At 46.1% G+C, this 17,848-nt stretch overlaps 1 protein-coding gene across 12 annotated transcripts in view; it reads left to right on the top strand.

The window, feature by feature from the left end:
• rdgB (retinal degeneration B) overlaps positions 1–17,848 on the top strand; it is a 507,955-nt gene that overhangs the window by 154,677 nt on the left and 335,430 nt on the right. For all 12 annotated transcript variants that reach the window (XM_069311958.1, XM_069311951.1, XM_045726080.2 and 9 more), the window contains one exon: positions 5,304–5,421. In XM_069311958.1, the coding sequence (XP_069168059.1) occupies positions 5,304–5,421 (118 nt within the window). The remainder of the gene's footprint in view (positions 1–5,303; positions 5,422–17,848) is intronic.

Raw genomic sequence — 17,848 nt, 5'->3', positions numbered from 1 at the left:
TTCTTATATTTCTTCGGCATCTGTGTTTAGCTAGTTTATATTTATGACCTCTTGTTCTTGAAGTTCCATGTCTCAGGAAATCTTCCCTGTCGATTTTATCAATTCCTGTTACTATTTTGTATGTAGTGATCATATCACCTCTTTTTCTTCTGTCTTCTAGTTTTGGCATATTTAATGCCTCTAACCTCTCCTCATAGCTCTTGCCCTTCAGTTCTGGGAGCCACTTAGTAGCATGTCTTTGCACCTTTTCCAGTTTGTTGATGTGCTTCTTAAGATATGAGCACCACACAACAACTGCATATTCTAGCTTTGGCCTAACAAAAGTCGTGAACAATTTCTTTAGTATATCGCCATCCATGTATTTAAAAGCAATTCTGAAGTTAGAAAGCGTGGCATAGGCTCCTCGCACAATATTCTTTATGTGGTCCTCAGGTGATAGTTTTCTATCTAGAACCACCCCTAGATCTCTTTCTTTATCAGAATTCTTTAAAGATTTCTCACATAATATATAGTTTGTGTGGGGTCTATGTTCTCCTATTCCACATTCCATAACATGGCATTTATTAACATTAAATTCCATTTGCCAAGTGGCGCTCCATGTACTTATTTTGTCCAGGTCTTCTTGAAGGGCATGACAATCATCTAAGTTTCTTATCCTTCCTATTATCTTAGCATCATCAGCAAACATGTTCATATAATTCTGTATACCAACTGGTAGATCATTTATGTAGACAATAAACATCACTGGTGCAAGAACTGAACCCTGTGGTACTCCACTTGTGACATTTCTCCAGTCAGATACATTGCCTCTGATCACAGCCCTCATTTTTTTATCAGTCAGGAAGTGGGTGCGCTTGGGTGTGGTCGAAACGACCCCGTCTCTCAGGTGGGTTTCCCACCTGTTTTCAGTGCTGAAATGGGACTGTGCAGATATGAGGTTCATTCTGGACTTGTCCCGTCTGAACCCCTGGATTCCTTGCCTCTATTCGGATGACTACTCTGTCATAGGTCCAGCTTCTATTGGAGCCGGGTGCCTGGATGGTGTCCCTGGACCTCAAGTTCGCTTATTGGCACATTCCTATTCATCTGGGGTTCAGGGACTGGTTAGGTTTCATGGTGGGGCGTCAGGCTTACCGCTTTCATTGCCTCCCTTTTGGCTTGAATCTGGGACATTGCATTTTCACGCGTCTTACCCGGGTTGTGGTGACTCGTCTGCATCTGCTAGGGATTCAGGTTTTGGCCTACCTCGACGACTGGCTGGTGTGGGCTCCCAGTCGGTCCACTTGTCTGCTCGCCAGGAGTGCGGTTCTTTCCAGATCGCCGAGTTTGGTTTCCTGGTGATCTGCAGGCCATTCCATCTGTTTCCATCCCGGGTTTGGACCTGGCTGGGCCTTGTTTAGGGCTTTTGGGCCGCTCCTTGTCTTTCCCTCCAGAAGTGTTGCTGCGGCTGTGGTCCCGTCTATGGCTGTTCATGAGGGGGTCCCTGGTTTGCTCAGCGGTTGCTCGAGCAGTTGTGCGGGAGTCTGAACTGCGACGTGCTGGTCTACTCGCGGGGTCGGGTTTGGCTTCGGCGTCTATTTGGTTCCTTCGGAGACGCCCCTTCCGTCTCTCTTGCAATCATTGGGTTCGTTCCTCCGGGAATCTTGTGTTGGTGCTGCATCACCAGCTTCCTCTTTGGGGTTTTCGGGGTTCCGTGCTTTAACACCTCCCCGAGCCTTCGCTCGATGTGTTCACGGACGGGTCATCTCTCAGCTGGGGCTTTGTGACCAGTGCTCACCAGGTTGGCCGGGAATGTTGGGGTCTGTCCATCCGTCGGGCTCACAGCACGATTCGGGAGTTCGTGGCTGTCTGGTTTGCGCTTCGGAGGGTTTGGGTCACTCGGTGCTCTACCATTCAGCTCCATTTGGACTGCTCTCTGGCGGTTCTTTGCCAGAACTACAGGGTTTCTCTTAGGTGTTTGACCTTTAGGGTTGGTTCCTTAGAGTGGCTCGTTTACTGGATTCTCGGGGTTTGGCTAACTGTGAGGTTCATGTCTGGGGTGTGTCCTGTGTCCTGGCGGACAGCCGTCTCGGTTCATTTCTCTATTCGTGGATTGGCCAGTCGTCGCCGACTCGTTTCGTTGGCTCTGCTGGATGCATGGATTCATGGCCATGGACGTCTTCGAGTCGGAGTGGTCTAGGCATCGCCCATTCTATGTGGCGCCCTTACCCACCTGCGAGGCGTTCATGGTGGATGCCTCTCGGCAGAACTGGTTGAGGTGGGGGGTCCCTGTTCCTCTTCTCCCGCTCCAGCTGTTGCTTCGGTTTCTGGCTCGGTTGGAGCTCATTCCCACGAGAATAGTCCTTATGGTCCCTTGGTGTCCGGCCCAGATTTATTTTCAGACGCTGCTTGATAGGTTTCCGAACCCGGGGCGTTATACCTGCAGCTCCGCCTCTTTCGGCGGGTTGGATCGGTCCTGTACGTGACTGGTTCGGTCTTCTCCTCGGCTCTTCGCATCTGGTATTTTGACGCGGGTATCACCATCTCTGTGGTGATCAGGTAGCTTTGTTGATGGTGTCCCACCTGAGAGCTTCGTCTAGGTGACAATATGATGTTCCTGGTGTTTCTATGCACTTTTTCTTGTTCTTCGTAGGTTGTCTTCTCTTTCGTATCGGGTTGTCTTGTCCTCACTTGGGTTTTCTGGACTACGGTTATGTAATGTTTCTTACTGTTGCTTCGTACTGTTGGACGTCACATCTGCCCCATTTCGTATGCTTTCTCGTGTTTTGTTTCACCTCCGGCTTGCTCATGCTTCGCCTGAGCCGTCCTGGTCCTTGATCAGGGTGCCGCCTTATCTTCTCCTCAGTTTGTGGTAGCCCCTTCCGTTCAGGTTTTCTGCTCTTTGGTACTGGTGGTAGGTTTGTACGTTTGCAGCCTTTCTCTGTCCTGGCGATGGTCGAGACGGCTGCTTTCCGGAGGGGTTCTTGGGTTATTGATGCTTGATTGGTTTGGCCGGGGGTGCGTCCTGTATTGTCCGGTTGTGCTTTTTTGCCTTTACCTGTGTACCGTGTCTGGGGATGAGCTTTGGGTTGATCCGGTTCCCCCTTGTTCCCTGTTTCAAGGCTCAGGTCTCCCAGGTCATCCGCAGAGTTTTAAGTCTTCCAGCCTGCGGTCTGTCCTTGCGCCCGTGCTGTTCGGATGTTTGCAGCTTTTGCTGCTGTGTTGGTGACGTCTAGGGTTCATTTCGGGCACAGCGATTTGAGGGTCGCACAGGTTCTTGGCTGCCCATTCTTCATGCGTGTCTGCTCCTGTGCGTTCTTGTTGCCTTGGGTCACAGGTTGCAGCCTGTTGTCTCGGCTTTGCATTGCGGAGTTTGTGGCGGCCGCCTCCAGGGTTAGCCCTTTGTTTTCCTTCTCTTTGGGTATTAAGCTCCAGGGAGCCGTAGGCACTCCCCACAGAAAACCAGTGTTGAATGTAATGGAACGCCATTTTCTGGGTGAGCCCCGGAGGCTCCCTGGCAACCCTCCCTCCCACTGGTGGGCGGTTTTTTCACATTGGTTGAAGCTTAGCTTCCGAACTGATGCTAGGCAGCCGGTGCGGTAGGTCCGGGGCTCCCCCCTCCCCCTCTCGGGGCGGGGAGGGCTGCGTGGACGATCGGCGCGGCAGTAAAGTGTGATGTTTGCTTGTTTGCTTGTTTCCTTGGGATTGTAGGGAGTTTCTACCTCTCTGTTCGGTTTTTTGTTTTAGTTTTTTACCATGTGGGGTTTGTTTTGTTATGCCTACCTTTCTGGGTGCCTAACCTCGGTCGATGGCAGATAAGGAAAACCCCAACCACAAGGGGGTTTTCCAGGGCCATTGCTCCCTGAAACCTCTCTGAAGGGGCCAGGTTCTGGCGCTGGTCCCTGGTAGGTCTGAACTCCTTAGCTAATGTCCCGGTCTAATATAACATACATTAGCTCGATAAGCTCCAGGGAGCCTCGGAGGCGTTTTACAGGAAAGAGAAAATGGTGTTTCATTACATTCAACGCTGGTTTTTTATAGTCAAGGTGTCTTACCATATATGTTTCTTTAGGGACTAATGTATGAGGGTCATGTCTCCCGGTCTTGTGTTTAGCGGCAGTGGTCATTGTTTTTTTTGTTTTGTTTATTATGGGCACCGGTTTTGTGCCTAGTGACCTTGCCTGGTATGCTCGTCCGGCTCCCAAGCCTCTGGTCCTTAGTATCCTTTCCGTATTATGGCCATTTTGCCCGTGAGGTTCTTTTACCTGGAAGAACAAAAGTTAAAGAAAGAGGGACAACTAATGACCCTTTTCAATCATATGGTGTGTCATTTTCTGCTGGCAAATGTGGTTGGTAGGGCTTCCCCAGGCTTGTTCCTGGGTCATCTAGGGTTACTCGGTTTCGACTTTTCGGAGGTAATCTTCCTCTCGGTTTCCCCTTTGGGGGTTTGAGAGGCTCTTGGCATGTACCTCCTGCAAGACCTGGTTTACGCCTGTGTGTGGGATCAGGTTTCTGTTTGAGTTCTGTTCCTCTTACACTGATAGGATGTGTTGTGAGGTTCCGGTGTCTTTCTGGCTGACATCCTACCTCGATGAGTGATTGGTGTGGGCACCCATCTGGTGTGCTCGTTTTCTTTCCTCGGTTCTGGTTCTTTCCCAGCTTGCTGGGTTCGGGTTCCTGGTAACTTGGTGGAAGTTCCAGTTGGCTTTGTCTCAGGTTTGGCCTTGGCTGTGCCTTGTGTGAGATTCTTGGGTGGCATCATCTCTCTACCTCCTGCGGCATTGCTCCAGTTGCTGTCCCGCCTTCAGCTGATTTTGAGGGGGACCCGGATCACTCGGGGTTTCTTGAGCAGTTGTGCAGAAGCCAGAACTTTGCTGTGCTGGTTTCCCTGCAAGGTGGCGTTTTGGTTCTGGAGGCTGTTCTGGTATCTAATGGGCAGCCTCTTTCACCTCTTTCATGACTACTGGATTCGTTTCCTAGGGTCCTTACATTGGTTGTTGCATCTACGGCTTCCTCTTTGAGTTTTCCGGGTTTGTTGCTATCTCGTCTTCCCCTTCCATTGCTCGCTGTGCTCACGGACGCCTTGTCTCTCGACTGGAGGTTTATGACCAGCATTCCCCAGGCCATCCAGAGATGTTGGGCCCCTTCATTCCTCTGGGGCCTCTACCCCAGAGAAATGAAGGGGCAGAGGGCCGCAGAAGGGTCAGAGGACTTCATTCGGACTGCAGGGGCCTCTGAGGTCCGTGACACTTTGAGGCTGGTCTTTTCTGCCAAAAAAGGGTATTTTCTTTAAACGTAATGCTTTGTTTTTACTTATTTTTTAGGGCCAGCCTACTCCGCTATCCACGGGAGAAGCCATCATGTGTGCCTACAAGTTGTGCAAGGTGGAATTTCGCTACTGGGGCATGCAGACTAAAATAGAAAAATTTATTCATGATATTGGTAAGTTTTCACCAGCCCTTTGTTGTTGTCAGTAAGGTAAAGCTAGCATCTTTTGTTTATAATCAACTTAAATATTCATGAGAAAGTCAATTGGAGCATTGAGATGACTCGAACCAGCAACTGTAGCACTCCTAGCTGTGCAACTTACCCCTGTACCACGACATGCTATAAGTTATATGGCTTCAATAAAGGCTTTCAGACATCTTGTAAATTCAGTGGATTCCTAGGTTGTATAATATATACCTTGATATGGTACAGGGGTAAAGTGCACAGCTGGGAGTGCCCCAATTACTAGTTTGAGTCACTCCATTGCTCCAAATTGACTTTCTCATTGATATCACATTAGTGATATCTTCCATGATGCTATCTTCTGTTAGTGATGTCTTCACTATCTTCCATTAGTGATATATATCATCCGTTAGTGATATTTTCCGTGATATCAATTTCTCCAATTGATATCACGTCAGTGTGATCTGATGCTGGAGTGTATTGTTGATGACCTACACTAGAGTGCATGGGAGTTATATGTAAACCTTGAACTGACTTCAGAAGAAGCCTCCAGACTTTGTGTGGATTCAGTGGAATCTCGGGTTCAAAAATGTATACCTTGTCATGTTACAGGGGTAACATGACAAGGTATATAACAGCATTTTTCTTGTTAGGGTGATGTCATGGGCTTGTCTCATGTGATTTCTAGGGGCACCGGATTGAAGATGACAGGTCAAACGCCTCATCAGCTTTGTCGATGTCATACCTATGTACTTAGATTGAAGGTTACATCCTTTGTGGGGGCAAGTGTACATGTACACAACACTTGACTGCTGTAAAGGGTTCTCCGTCGGCTTCGGGCTGTTTTTGATAAGGAGATCGGTAGTCTTCTTTGTTTTATAGAATATGCTCAGGTTAGGTTAGGGGTAATGCTTTTTACTCCTTTATGGATTATTTATTTACAGAGTAAAAAAGACTCCAAGTAAAGACTCCTGTGTACAGGAGTTGTAGTAGACGTGTGGAAAAAGGCTAACATAGTTCCAATCTACAAAAGTGGCAGCAGGGAAGACCCCCTCAATTATAGACCTGCATCATTGACAAGTGTAATAGTGAAAGTATTGAAAAAAATAATAAAAAGTAAATGGGTAGAACACCTGGAGAGAAATGATATAATATCAGACAGACAGTATGGTTTTCGATCTGGATGATCCTGTGTATCGAATTTACTCAATTTCTATGATCGAGCCACAGAGATTTTACAGGAAAGAGATGGTTGGGTTGACTGCATCTATCTGGATCTAAAAAAAGGCTTTCGACAGAGCTCCACACAAGAGGTTGTTTTGTAAACTGGAAAATATTGGAGGAGTGACAGGTAAGCTTCTAACATGGATGAAAAAATTTCTGACTGATAGAAAAATGAGGGCAGTGAGGGCAGTAATCAGAGGCAATGTATCGGACTGGAGAAATGTCACAAGTGGAGTACCACAGGGTTCAGTTCTTGCACCGGTGATGTTCATTGTCTACATAAATGATCTTCCAGTTGGTATACAGAATTATATGAACATGTTTGCTGATGGTGCTAAGATAATAGGAAGGATAAGAAACTTAGATGATTGTCATGCCCTTCAAGATGACCTGGACAAAATAAGTATATGGAGCACCACTTGGCAAATGGAATTTAATGTGAATAAATGCCATGTTATGGAATGTGGATAGGGGAACATAGACCCCACACAACCTATAAATTATGTGAGAAATCTTTAAAGAATTCTGATAAAGAAAGAGATCTAGGGGTGGTTCTAGATAAAAAACTATCACCTGAGGACAACATAAAGAAAGTTGTGCGAGGAGCCTATGCCATGCTTTCTAACTTCAGAATTGCTTTTAAATACATGGATGGCGAAATACTAAAGAAATTGTTCACGACTTTTGTTAGGCCAAAGCTCGAATATGCAGCTGTTGTGTGGTGCCCATATCTTAACACTTTTGCTCGGTAACGACGCAGCATTGCACCGTTTATTTATTAGACGCATTTCCGGTAACCACGCAGCAATGTGTCGGCGGCAAGTTGGCAGCAGCTTTGGGAGGGGCGCACCGCGGTTTTGGATATTATATGCATATATAGTGGTACCTCGGAATACGAGTGTTCCTGTATATGAGGTTTTCAGAATACGAGCAGGATTTCCTCGGAAAATTTGCCTCGGAAGGTGAGGGTTACCTCGGACAGCGAGTGCGTCGATACGCGTACAGGCCGACCTAGCGCATGGTGGCACGGCGATCGTCGCCCCTCATCCCTCAGTTTACCAGTGCCTCGTGCCCTGTGACTATCCCGCATCAATTCTTCATCAGGAATTTCAGTGTTTTGTTGGATTTTTGGTCATTTGACCATAAAAGTTATTATATATCTCACCATGGGTCCCAAGAAAGCTAGTGATAAGGATCAAGGCATGAAAGCGCATGTGAGGATCACAATAGAAGAAAAACAAGAGATCATTCGGAAGCATGAAAATGGTACACGTGTTGTTGAACTTTGTTGGCAGTACAAAGCCACGTCAACGATATGCACTATACTTAGCAAGAAAAAGGACATTATGAGTGCTAAAGTGGCAAAAGGCGTAAGAACAATCATGAAACAAAGACCACAAATACTTGAAGAAGTGTTAAAGTTGTTATTAATTTGGATACACAACAAGGAGTTAGCGGGTGATAGTGTTTCAGAGGCCATCATTTGTGAGAAAGCCTGGGTATTGCACGAAGACCTTGTAAAGAAAACCCCTGGAATGAATGATGCAGATACAAAAGAGTTTAAGGCAAGCAGGGGATGGTGTGAAAAATTTAGAAAAAGAAGTGGTATCCATAGTGTTGCGAGGCATGGGGAGGCAGCCAGCTCAGACAGACCAGCAGCTGAACGATTTATTGAAGAATTTAAAGAGTTTGCAGAGGCTGAGGGATACCTACTGCAACAAGTTTTTAATTGTGATGAAACAGGACTTCTGGAAAAGATTGCCTAAGAGGACATACATTACCAAGGAGGAAAATCATTGCCCGGACACAAGCCTATGAAATTTAGGTTTATGCTTGTGCTGTGTTCAAATACGAGTGGCAATTTGAAAATTAAACCCTTGCTAGTGTATCATTCTGAAAATCCAAGGCTTTTCAAACAGTATAAAGTGCAGAAACACCAAATGTGTGTTGTGGAAAGCTAATAAAAGGGCATGGGTGACTAGGATTTTTTTTTTTGGAGTGGGTGAATGAAGTGGTGTCCCCTGCCATAAAAAAAATATCTACAGGAGAAACATTTGCCACTCAAGGCCCTGCTTCTCCTCGACAATGCTCCTGCTCATCCTCCAGGCTTGGAAGATGAATTGATGCACAGATACAGTAAATTTCTCACAATAAAGTTCCTTCCTCCTAACACCACTCCTCTAATTCAGCCTATGGACCAGAAAATCATAGCAAATTTTAAGAAACTTTATGAAAGGGCACTTTTCCGGAAATGTTTTGAAGTGACTGAAGCCACACACCTCACTCTCAAAGAGTTCTGGAAAGGCCATTTTAACATTTGTAGTTCTTTAAAACTCATTGACAAGCCTGGCAAGAAGTGACTCAAAGAACCCTGATCTCTGGCTGGAGAAAATTGTGGCCTGAATGTGTGACAGAATTAGACTTTGAGGGGTTTGAGCCTGTAAATGATGCGCCTAATGTTGAGGAAATTGTTACTCTGGGCCGGCAAATGGGCTTGGAATTGGATGGTGATGATGTGGAGGAGTTGGTGGAAGAACACAACGAAGAACTGACCACCGAAGAACTCCAAGCCCATCAAAAGGAACAGCAAGAAGACCCAGCTGAGGATGTTTCTCCAGTGGAGGAGGATGAGGCAGTACAGAATGTCCCTTCTGGAGAAATTAAGAAGTGGTGTCAGATGTGGGAAGAGATGCAAACTTTTATTGAAAAGACTCGCCCAGAGAAAGCTGTAGTAGGCCATTGCCTTAATCTTTTCAATGATAATGTGATGCCTTACTACAGAGACAGCTTGTGAAGAAAGGAAAAACAAGCTTCCATGGACAGATTTGTTGTGAGAAAATCGAGCAGTGAGCCACAACCAGGACTTAGTGGTATGCAGGCAAAACGTGCCAGAGTGCACTCCAGAAAGGTCCTCACTGCCTGATGTTATAATGGAAGGGGACTCCCCTTCCAAACAGTAACTCCGCTCCTCCTCCCCCCTCCTCACCATCTTCCATTCGCCTACAGCCGTATGGAAGATGGCATAGAGGTGTCTAGAGCACATAGAAGTGTCTAGAGACGAAGTGGAAAAAATGCTCAAGGAGCTAAATAAGAACAAAGCAGTTGGTCCAGATGGAGTTTCACCATGGGTTCTGAGAGAATGTGCACCTGAGCTCAGCATTCCTCTTCAACTGATTTTTCAGGCATACAGGAGTTGTAGCTGATGTGTGGAAAAAGGCTAACATAGTTCCAATCTACAAAAGTAGATTGTTTCTATCACTCAGTTTCTATGATCGAGCAACAGAGTTATTACAGGAAAGAGATGGTTGGGTTGACTGCATCTATCTGGACCTAAAAAAGGCTTTCGACAGAGTTCCACATAAGAGGTTGTTCTGGAAAATATTGGAGGAGTGACAGGTACGCTTCTAACATGGATGAAAAATTTTCTGACTGATAGAAAAATGAGGGCTGTGATCAGAGGCAATGTATCGGACTGGAGAAATGTTACAAGTGGAGTACCACAGGGTTCAGTTCTTGCACCAGTGCTGTTTATTGTCTACATAAATGATCTACCAGTTGGTATACAGAATTATATGAACATGTTTGCTGATGATGCTAAGATAATAGGAAGGATAAGAAACTTTGATGATTGTCATACCCTTCAAGAAGACCTGGACAAAATAAGTACATGGAGTGCCACTTGGCAAATGGAATTTAATGTTAATAAATGCCATGTTATGGAATGTGGAATAGGCGAACATAGACCCCACACAACCTATATATTATGCGAGAAATCTTTAAAGAATTCTGATAAAGAAAGAGATCTAGGGGTGGTTCTAGATAGAAAACTATCACCTGAGGACCACATAAAGAATATTGTGCGAGGAGCCTATGCCACGCTTTCTAACTTCAGAATTGCTTTTAAATACATGGATGGCGATATACTAAAGAAATTGTTCACGACTTTTGTTAGGCCAAAGCTAGAATATACAGCAGTTGTGTGGTGCCCATATCTTAAGAAGCACATCAACAAACTGGAAAAGGTGCAAAGACATGCTACTAAGTGGCTACCAGAACTGAAGGGCAAGAGCTACGAGGAGAGGTTAGAGGCATTAAATATGCCAAAACTAGAAGACAGAAGAAAAAGAGGTGATATGATCACTACATACAAAATAGTAACAGGAATTGATAAAATCGATAGGGAAGATTTCCTGAGACCTGGAACTTTAAGAACAAGAGGTCATAGATATAAACTAGCTAAACACAGATGCCGAAGAAATATAAGAAAATTCACTTTCGCAAACAGAGTGGTAGACGGTTGGAACAAGTTAGGGGAGAAGGTGGTGGAGGCCAAGACCGTCAGTAGTTTCAAAGCATTATAAGACAAAGAGTGCTGGGAAGACGGGACACCACGAGCGTAGCTCTCATCCTGTAACTACACTTAGGTAATTACACTTAGGTAATTACACTTAGGTAATTACAATGTTACCAAAATGAAAGACCTAGGACGATAATTGCGATGTTCAAAGTGAAGAGAGTGTTCACATTTTATTGCTCTTGCGCGGTTCTGGGTAATACACTCTTACTTTCTCACTTTCTCGCTGGGCTTTTGGGCTTTTTCTGGGGGGGAGCCCCTACGGCTCCCTGGAGCTTACCAGGCTGATATGCTAATGTCAGATTTTGGCATCAGTCATGTGTACGGAGTTCTTATGGGCCTACCGGTGACCACGAGCCAGAACCTGGTCCCCTCAGAGAGGCAAGGGGAGCAATGGCCTAATAGAAACCCCCATACTCACCTAATTGTACTCGCCTAATTGTGCTTGCGGGGGTTGAGCTTTGGCTCTTTGGTCCCGCCTCTCAACTGTCAATCAACCCCGTGTGGTTGAAAGCATTCTTTGTCTGCCATCGACTGGGTTAGGCACCCAGAAAGGTAGGCGTCCCAAAACAAACCCTTATACGGGTGAAAATTGCAACCAAAAGCCGAACGAATGGATAGAATTCCCCAAACAAAAATGAGAAAACAAGTATGATGTCATTCGTCGTCACGCCGCTGTCTGCGCAGCCTTCTTCCCCCCCCCCCCCCAGGAAGGGGGAGCCCCAGACCTACTGTGCTGGCAATCCACACCCTAGTTCTTAAGGCTGATGCTATCGACCTGGTTGTCTACTTTGGCTCCAGTCTTTTTGCGGCACTGTGCCTTGTGTGTGGCTGCTGTTCTCCAGGGGTGTGAGAGCCAGGAGTTATTCTTCAGTACTCGGGCTGCATGCGTCTAGGGTTTCCTTCCCTAGGTGCCCAGTAAGTACTGCCCTTGGAGCTTGGGGTTACCTTCCACAAGTTTCTCGGGGTCTGCCTCTGTGTGTCCGTTTTACTGCTCGGTTTCTTGGCCGCTCTTTGGGTACTTGGGGTTTTTGTCTCCCCTAGTTTACCTTAGGGTAAGAGTCAGTTTTCGCACTGGTAGGGGTGCAAGGTGCTGTGCAGCTAGTTGTCACTTATCACAGCGGCCGGCTCAGTTCCTTGGGGTACGTTGTCCTCTTGCGGGGTTTTGTTTTTGTTTTTGTTTTTGCCTTGGTAGGGGGTTCTGCCCTCATTGCCACTGGTGTTTGGCCTCACCCTGATACTTAATGGTGCCCCCAGCTTGGTCCCCGTGAGTGTACACTTCCCTGGGGTTCAGCTTTAGACAGTTTGTTTGGTAGTTTTGGGCGCTGGTTAGCAGTACCCTGCCTGGGTTTACCTACCTTGAGGTTACCTTGAGGTGCTTCCGGGGCTTAGCGTCCCCGCGGCTCGGTCGTCGGCCAGGCCTCCTGGTTGCCGGACTGATCAACCAGGCTGTTGGACGTGGCTGCTCGCAGCCTGACGTATGAGTCACAGCCTGGTTGATCAGGTATCCTTTGGAGGTGCTTATCCAGTTCTCTCTTGAACACTGTGAGGGGTCTGCCAGTTATGCCCCTTATGTGTAGTGGAAGCGTGTTGAACAGTCTCGGGCCTCTGATGTCGATAGTTCTCTCTCTGAGTACCTGTTGCACCTCTGCTTTTCAACGGGGGTATTCTGCACATCCTGCCATGTCTTCTGGTCTCATGTGATGTTATTTCTGTGTGCAGGTTTGGGACCAGCCCCTCTAATATTTTCCACGTGTAAATTATTATGTACCTCTCCCGCCTGCGCTCAAGGGAGTACAGATTTAGGCTCTTTAGTCGGTCCCTATAGTTTAGATGTTTTACCGAGTGGATTCTAGCAGTAAAGGATCTCTGCACGCTCTCCAGGTCAGCAATTTCTCCAGTTTTGAAAGGGGCTGTCATTGTCCAGCAGTACTCCACTCTAGAGAGCACAAGCGTTTTGAAAAGTATCATCATCGGTATAGCATTTCTAGTGTGAAAATTTCTTGTTATCCAACCTGTCATTTTTCTTGCAGTTGTGATGGCTACTTTATTGTGTTTTTTAAAGGTAAGGTCTTCCGACATGAGTACACCCAGATCCTTTACATTGCCTTTTCGTTCTATGTTATGATTTGCCTGAGTTTTGTACGTGGTTTCCGTTTTTATATTTCATTTTTCCATAGCGCATGAGCTGGAACTTATCTTCGTTAAACACCATATTATTTTCTGTAGCCCATAGAAAGACCTGATCTACATCTGACTGGAGGTTTGCCGTGTTCTCTATGTTGCCTACTCTCATGAAGATCCTAGTGTCATCTGCAAAGGATGATACAGTGCTATAGGTTGTGTTCTTGTCTATGTCCGATATGAGGATGAGAAAAAGTACTGGAGCAAGCACAGTACCCTGGGGCACTGAGCTCTTCTCGGTTGATGGGCTGGATTTTATTTTGTTGACTATTACACATTGGGTTCTGTTGGTCAGGAAATTGTAGATCCATCTGCCTATTTTTCCGGTAATTCCTTTTGAACGCATTTTATGTGCAATAACACCATGGTCACATTTATCAAAAGCTTTTGCGAAATCTGTGTAAATTACATCAGCGTTTTGTTTGTCTTCCATAGCATCTAATGCCATATCATAGTGGTCCAGCAACTGCGACAGGCAAGAGCGCCCTGTTCTGAAGCCATGTTGTCCGGGGTTATGGAGATGCTGTGATTCCATGTATTTTGTGATCTTACTTCTTAGCACTCTCTCAAAAATTTTTATGATGTGCGATGTTAGTGCTATCGGTCTGTAATTTTTTGCCTCTGCCTTATTTCCTCTGTGACGGTAACGCGTTGGTGTTCGGCTGTTTAAGGCTAGGGGTATGGCCTCGTCACATAGTTATTAAAAAAAAAATAGAAAAACTGGAACTTCGTCTGTGGTAAGGTAAGGAGAAGACACACAAAACACAAGTAAATTTTAACAATGAAATTTTAATTACGTTAAATAAATCAAAACATAAATAAAAGGGACAAACAAATTCGTATAATAAAATCAATCAATCAAAATAATAAGAATAATTAAATGACACAATGAAAAGTTACGTTAAGACAAAATAACAAGAAGTGCAATACAAAAATAAAGGTAAGGTGCTGGAATATTGGCTTTAAGCTACCACCTCTCTCAGTATACGCTAACGTCTAGCCGGGAGAAGTGTTAACTGTGGAAGCACTGAATATTCTGAGGTCTGAGGTCGTGGCGACCCCAGACATCAAGTAGTATGGGGGGGGCGAGTGCAGTTGCAGCCAGACCGGCGACCAATCAGCGAGGAGCCGGCAGCGATCAACAGGTAGTTTGGCGGTTTGAGTCTGAACAGGTGTCCCTGGCTGCATACGTTTTGCGCTCTGGCAAACCTTGGAGATGTTGTTGTCGTTGTTGGACATTTCTTCCCTAGTAGTTATATATATTTGTTGCGACGTATTTGTGGAGGGAAGAGCAGGCTCAATCTCTTGAAGGAGATTACCGTCACACCTCCTTTATGAAGTGGTGCTATCTCTGCTGTTTTTAGTATATCAGGAATAACGCCAGTATCTAGGCTTTGTCTCCACAGAATGTGGAGGGCATGCGATAGTGGTTTTTTACAGTTCTTTATGAATATGGAGTTCCAAGAATCCGGGCCTGGTGCAGAGTGCATAGACACACTGTTTATGGCTTCTTCAAAATCCAGTGGGGATAGGGTGACGTCTTATATATGATTTGATGTTGGTATCATATCCATGAAAAATTCATTTGGGTTATCAATCTTTTGTGTGTTTAATGGCTCGCTGAAAACAGCTTCCTCAGTAGCTCGCTCATTTCTTTGTTGTCATCAGTGGAAGTTCCATCTCCCTTTCGCAGGGGCCCGATACTAGATGTGGTTTTTGATCATGATTTTGCATAGGAGAAAAAATATTTCGGATTTCTCTCTATTTCACTGATGGCCTTTTGCTCTCTCTGCCTCTCCTGGGTTTTGTATGATTCTTGTAGCTTCCGTTCAATTGTTTCTATTTCTCTACCTAACCTTCTTCGCCATTCTTGAGATAGGGTGCGACTCTCAAGTTGTTCCGCGATTCGTTTTCTTCGCCTATATAGGGAACGATGTTCCCGTTCCAATCTGCATCTCTTCCTCTTTTTTTTTTTTAGGGGGTATGCGGTTTGAACATATTTCTAGTGCTACTGAACTTATTTTTTCCAGGCACTGGTTCAGGTTTGCATTTTCTAGCTGTTCTTCCCAGTTTATTTCTGTGAAGTCCTGGTTTATTTGCTCCCAGTTTATCTGTTTATTATTGAAGTTGAATTGGCTGAAATCTCCTCCACCGGGAATCTGGACTGGTTTTGAAGGTCTACTCCCCATGGTTGTCATAACTTCAATTAAGTTGTGATCTGAGTAACAGGTATTTGTAATCATTATGTTCCTGATCAATTCATCATTATTAGTGAAAATGAGGTCCAGCGTGTTCTGCTTCCTAGTTGGTTCTACTATTTGCTGGTTTAAGGCAAACCTGTCGCACATCCGTAGCAGGTCATTTGCATGTGCCTGTTCATTTAGGCTACTTCCTGGTATTCTTTCTGATATTACTGTATTAGCCAGGTGCTTCCATTTCAGGTGCCGTAGGTTGAAGTCCCCAAGCAGAATGATGTTCGGAGCTGGATTTGTGAGGTTTTCCAAGCAGTGTTCTATTTTCATTAGTTGGTCTTTAAACTGCTGAGGGTTTGCCTCTGGTGACTTATATACAAGGACAATAACTACATTTAGAATCTCTATTTTGATTATCAGCACTTCCACCATATCATTTGAGGTGTTTAGCAGCTTAGCACAGATGAGTGTGTCTTTGATGTAGAGGCTGACCCCACCCTGAAGCCGGTGTTTCCTATCACATCTGAAAAGATTGTACTCTGAGATCCATATTTCACCATCATGGTAGTCCTTTGTGTGGGTTTCTGTTAGGGCTGCAAACAGTGCATTTGCCTCATGAACGAGACCATCTATAAAGTGAACTTTGTTGGATTTGCGTGTTTTTATACCCTGGATGTTGGCAAATATAAATGATGTTATCGTGTTAGTGGTAGTGCTGGAAGCCTTACTTGGTGTTAATATCTGAGGCTTTGGTAAGGAGGCCACTGTGTTTGCGTCCAGGGTGTGTTGTTTTGGAAGTGATTCATCCAGTTTTGGTAGTAGGATGGGTGTTGTCTGGTGTAGTACCTGTGTGCTTGTTGATAATTTGTATTCCAGTCTTGTGGGTATCTTTGTTCCCCCTCTGTAATCCTGTAGTGGTTCCATTTGACTGTTCCTCTCTCTTATATTTACTACTCTGTTTCCGCCTTCCTCTTAAAAAATTTCCAGTAGTGTCATATTGATCTTCCCGTCAATAACGCTGTGTACCTCTCACGTGGAATTCCGGACACTGAAGATTGTAGCATTTTTTGTCCCTAATTGAAAATTGACATAATTTAGGGTGGAAGTATCTGCACCCTGTTCCAAAACGGCATATACCCCTCTCCAACATGTTCCTGCATTTTCGAGGATGCAGAAAATGGCATTTTGCTCCTAATTTTCCATATGTGCATATTCCTTTAGCGTAGAATTTGCAAATGTGTTCCAGTTTTGCGTTTTTCAAGGTATTTATATCTGTGACTGTCTTCTCTACCTCTTTATTGGAGACATCTCCGTTTTTCGCCCCAAATCCGTCATCTATGCACATCTATGCACCCTGAGCACAAGTCCTCTTCAAGTAAACACTCAGGACCCCGGGAATCTCCTAGGGGATGCGTGGGTCTGATGGATATGACCCCGAGGCCCCCCCCTCGCATCGTGCGAGTTTGAGGGTTGTTCGGTCCCCTAGTCTCAGGGCGACCCTCACTGTTTTTGCCTCCGTCATGCAGCCTGTTGGGTCGCTGTCGCTTTCGACCCTGAGTACTGTTGCTTGCTGGTGACTCAATTTACCCAGTCTATGGATAATGATCTTAGGTACAGGCTGCACAAGCGTTGCATTCTAGGTTTAGGTTGTTGCAATGCGCTAGGTTGGTTGTTCACCCGGATGCCCCGTGGCTGCCCCATTTTGCTTATAGGGACCCGGACTTGGAGGTGGGGGTCACTTTGACCCTGGTTCAGTCCGCACCTCCTGGTCCTTTTCCTGCCGTTGTGCATTCAGGTCCCCTCCCCTGCTTCCGGCCCCAAAACGTCTGAAGGTTTCGGAGTCAGGGCAGGGGTTAGTTGGTCTTGAGACTCGGGCAGCCTCGGGGGATGCCCCTTCTGGTGTGGCGACAGAGGCATTCGAGTCTCCACCCCCGGCCGAAGCCTCTGGGTCTGACCAGTGGGCCTCTTTCTATCCGGCTTCTACAGCTGTGCAGGCCTTGTCTAGTGGGGTCGGTGCTTGGGGGAAGGACTCGGCCCCGGGTCCTGCTAGAGAGGACTCTGGGACTGGGGAGGGGCTGACTTAGGGGCCTTGGGCCCCGCTGGACCCTGCCTGAGTTTTTGTACCCTCTGAGCGGGGCTTACTGTTGCAAGGAGTGGGGTTCTCTTTTCCCCTCTGCATATGAGTTGGATTTTTGGTGTCTGCCCCTCCCCTGGTTCGGTTCCGTGTTCCCCGGGTGCTTCGGTTCCGTCTTTCTGGAGGTTTTCAGCTTATCGCATCCAACCTGCTGCAGTGTGGGCGGCCCTTGCGGCGAACCTCCTGCGTGACCCGGATTATGCCTCGGCAATGGATCCCTCGGATTTCAGGTTTGGGACTTCGTTCCTTTTCTGGCTCCGTTACAAGGTTCCGGAGTTGTCCTGGCTAGCAGACTGCAAGGTGTCAGTGGCCCTTTCTTGCTGCCTTTCC

The sequence above is a fragment of the Procambarus clarkii genome, chromosome 71 (genome assembly GCF_040958095.1).
Source record: "Procambarus clarkii isolate CNS0578487 chromosome 71, FALCON_Pclarkii_2.0, whole genome shotgun sequence".
Taxonomy (NCBI): Eukaryota; Metazoa; Arthropoda; class Malacostraca; order Decapoda; family Cambaridae; genus Procambarus; species Procambarus clarkii.
The sequence above is the reverse complement of the archived record's forward strand: the minus strand, read 5'-3'. Positions and strand labels throughout refer to the sequence as shown.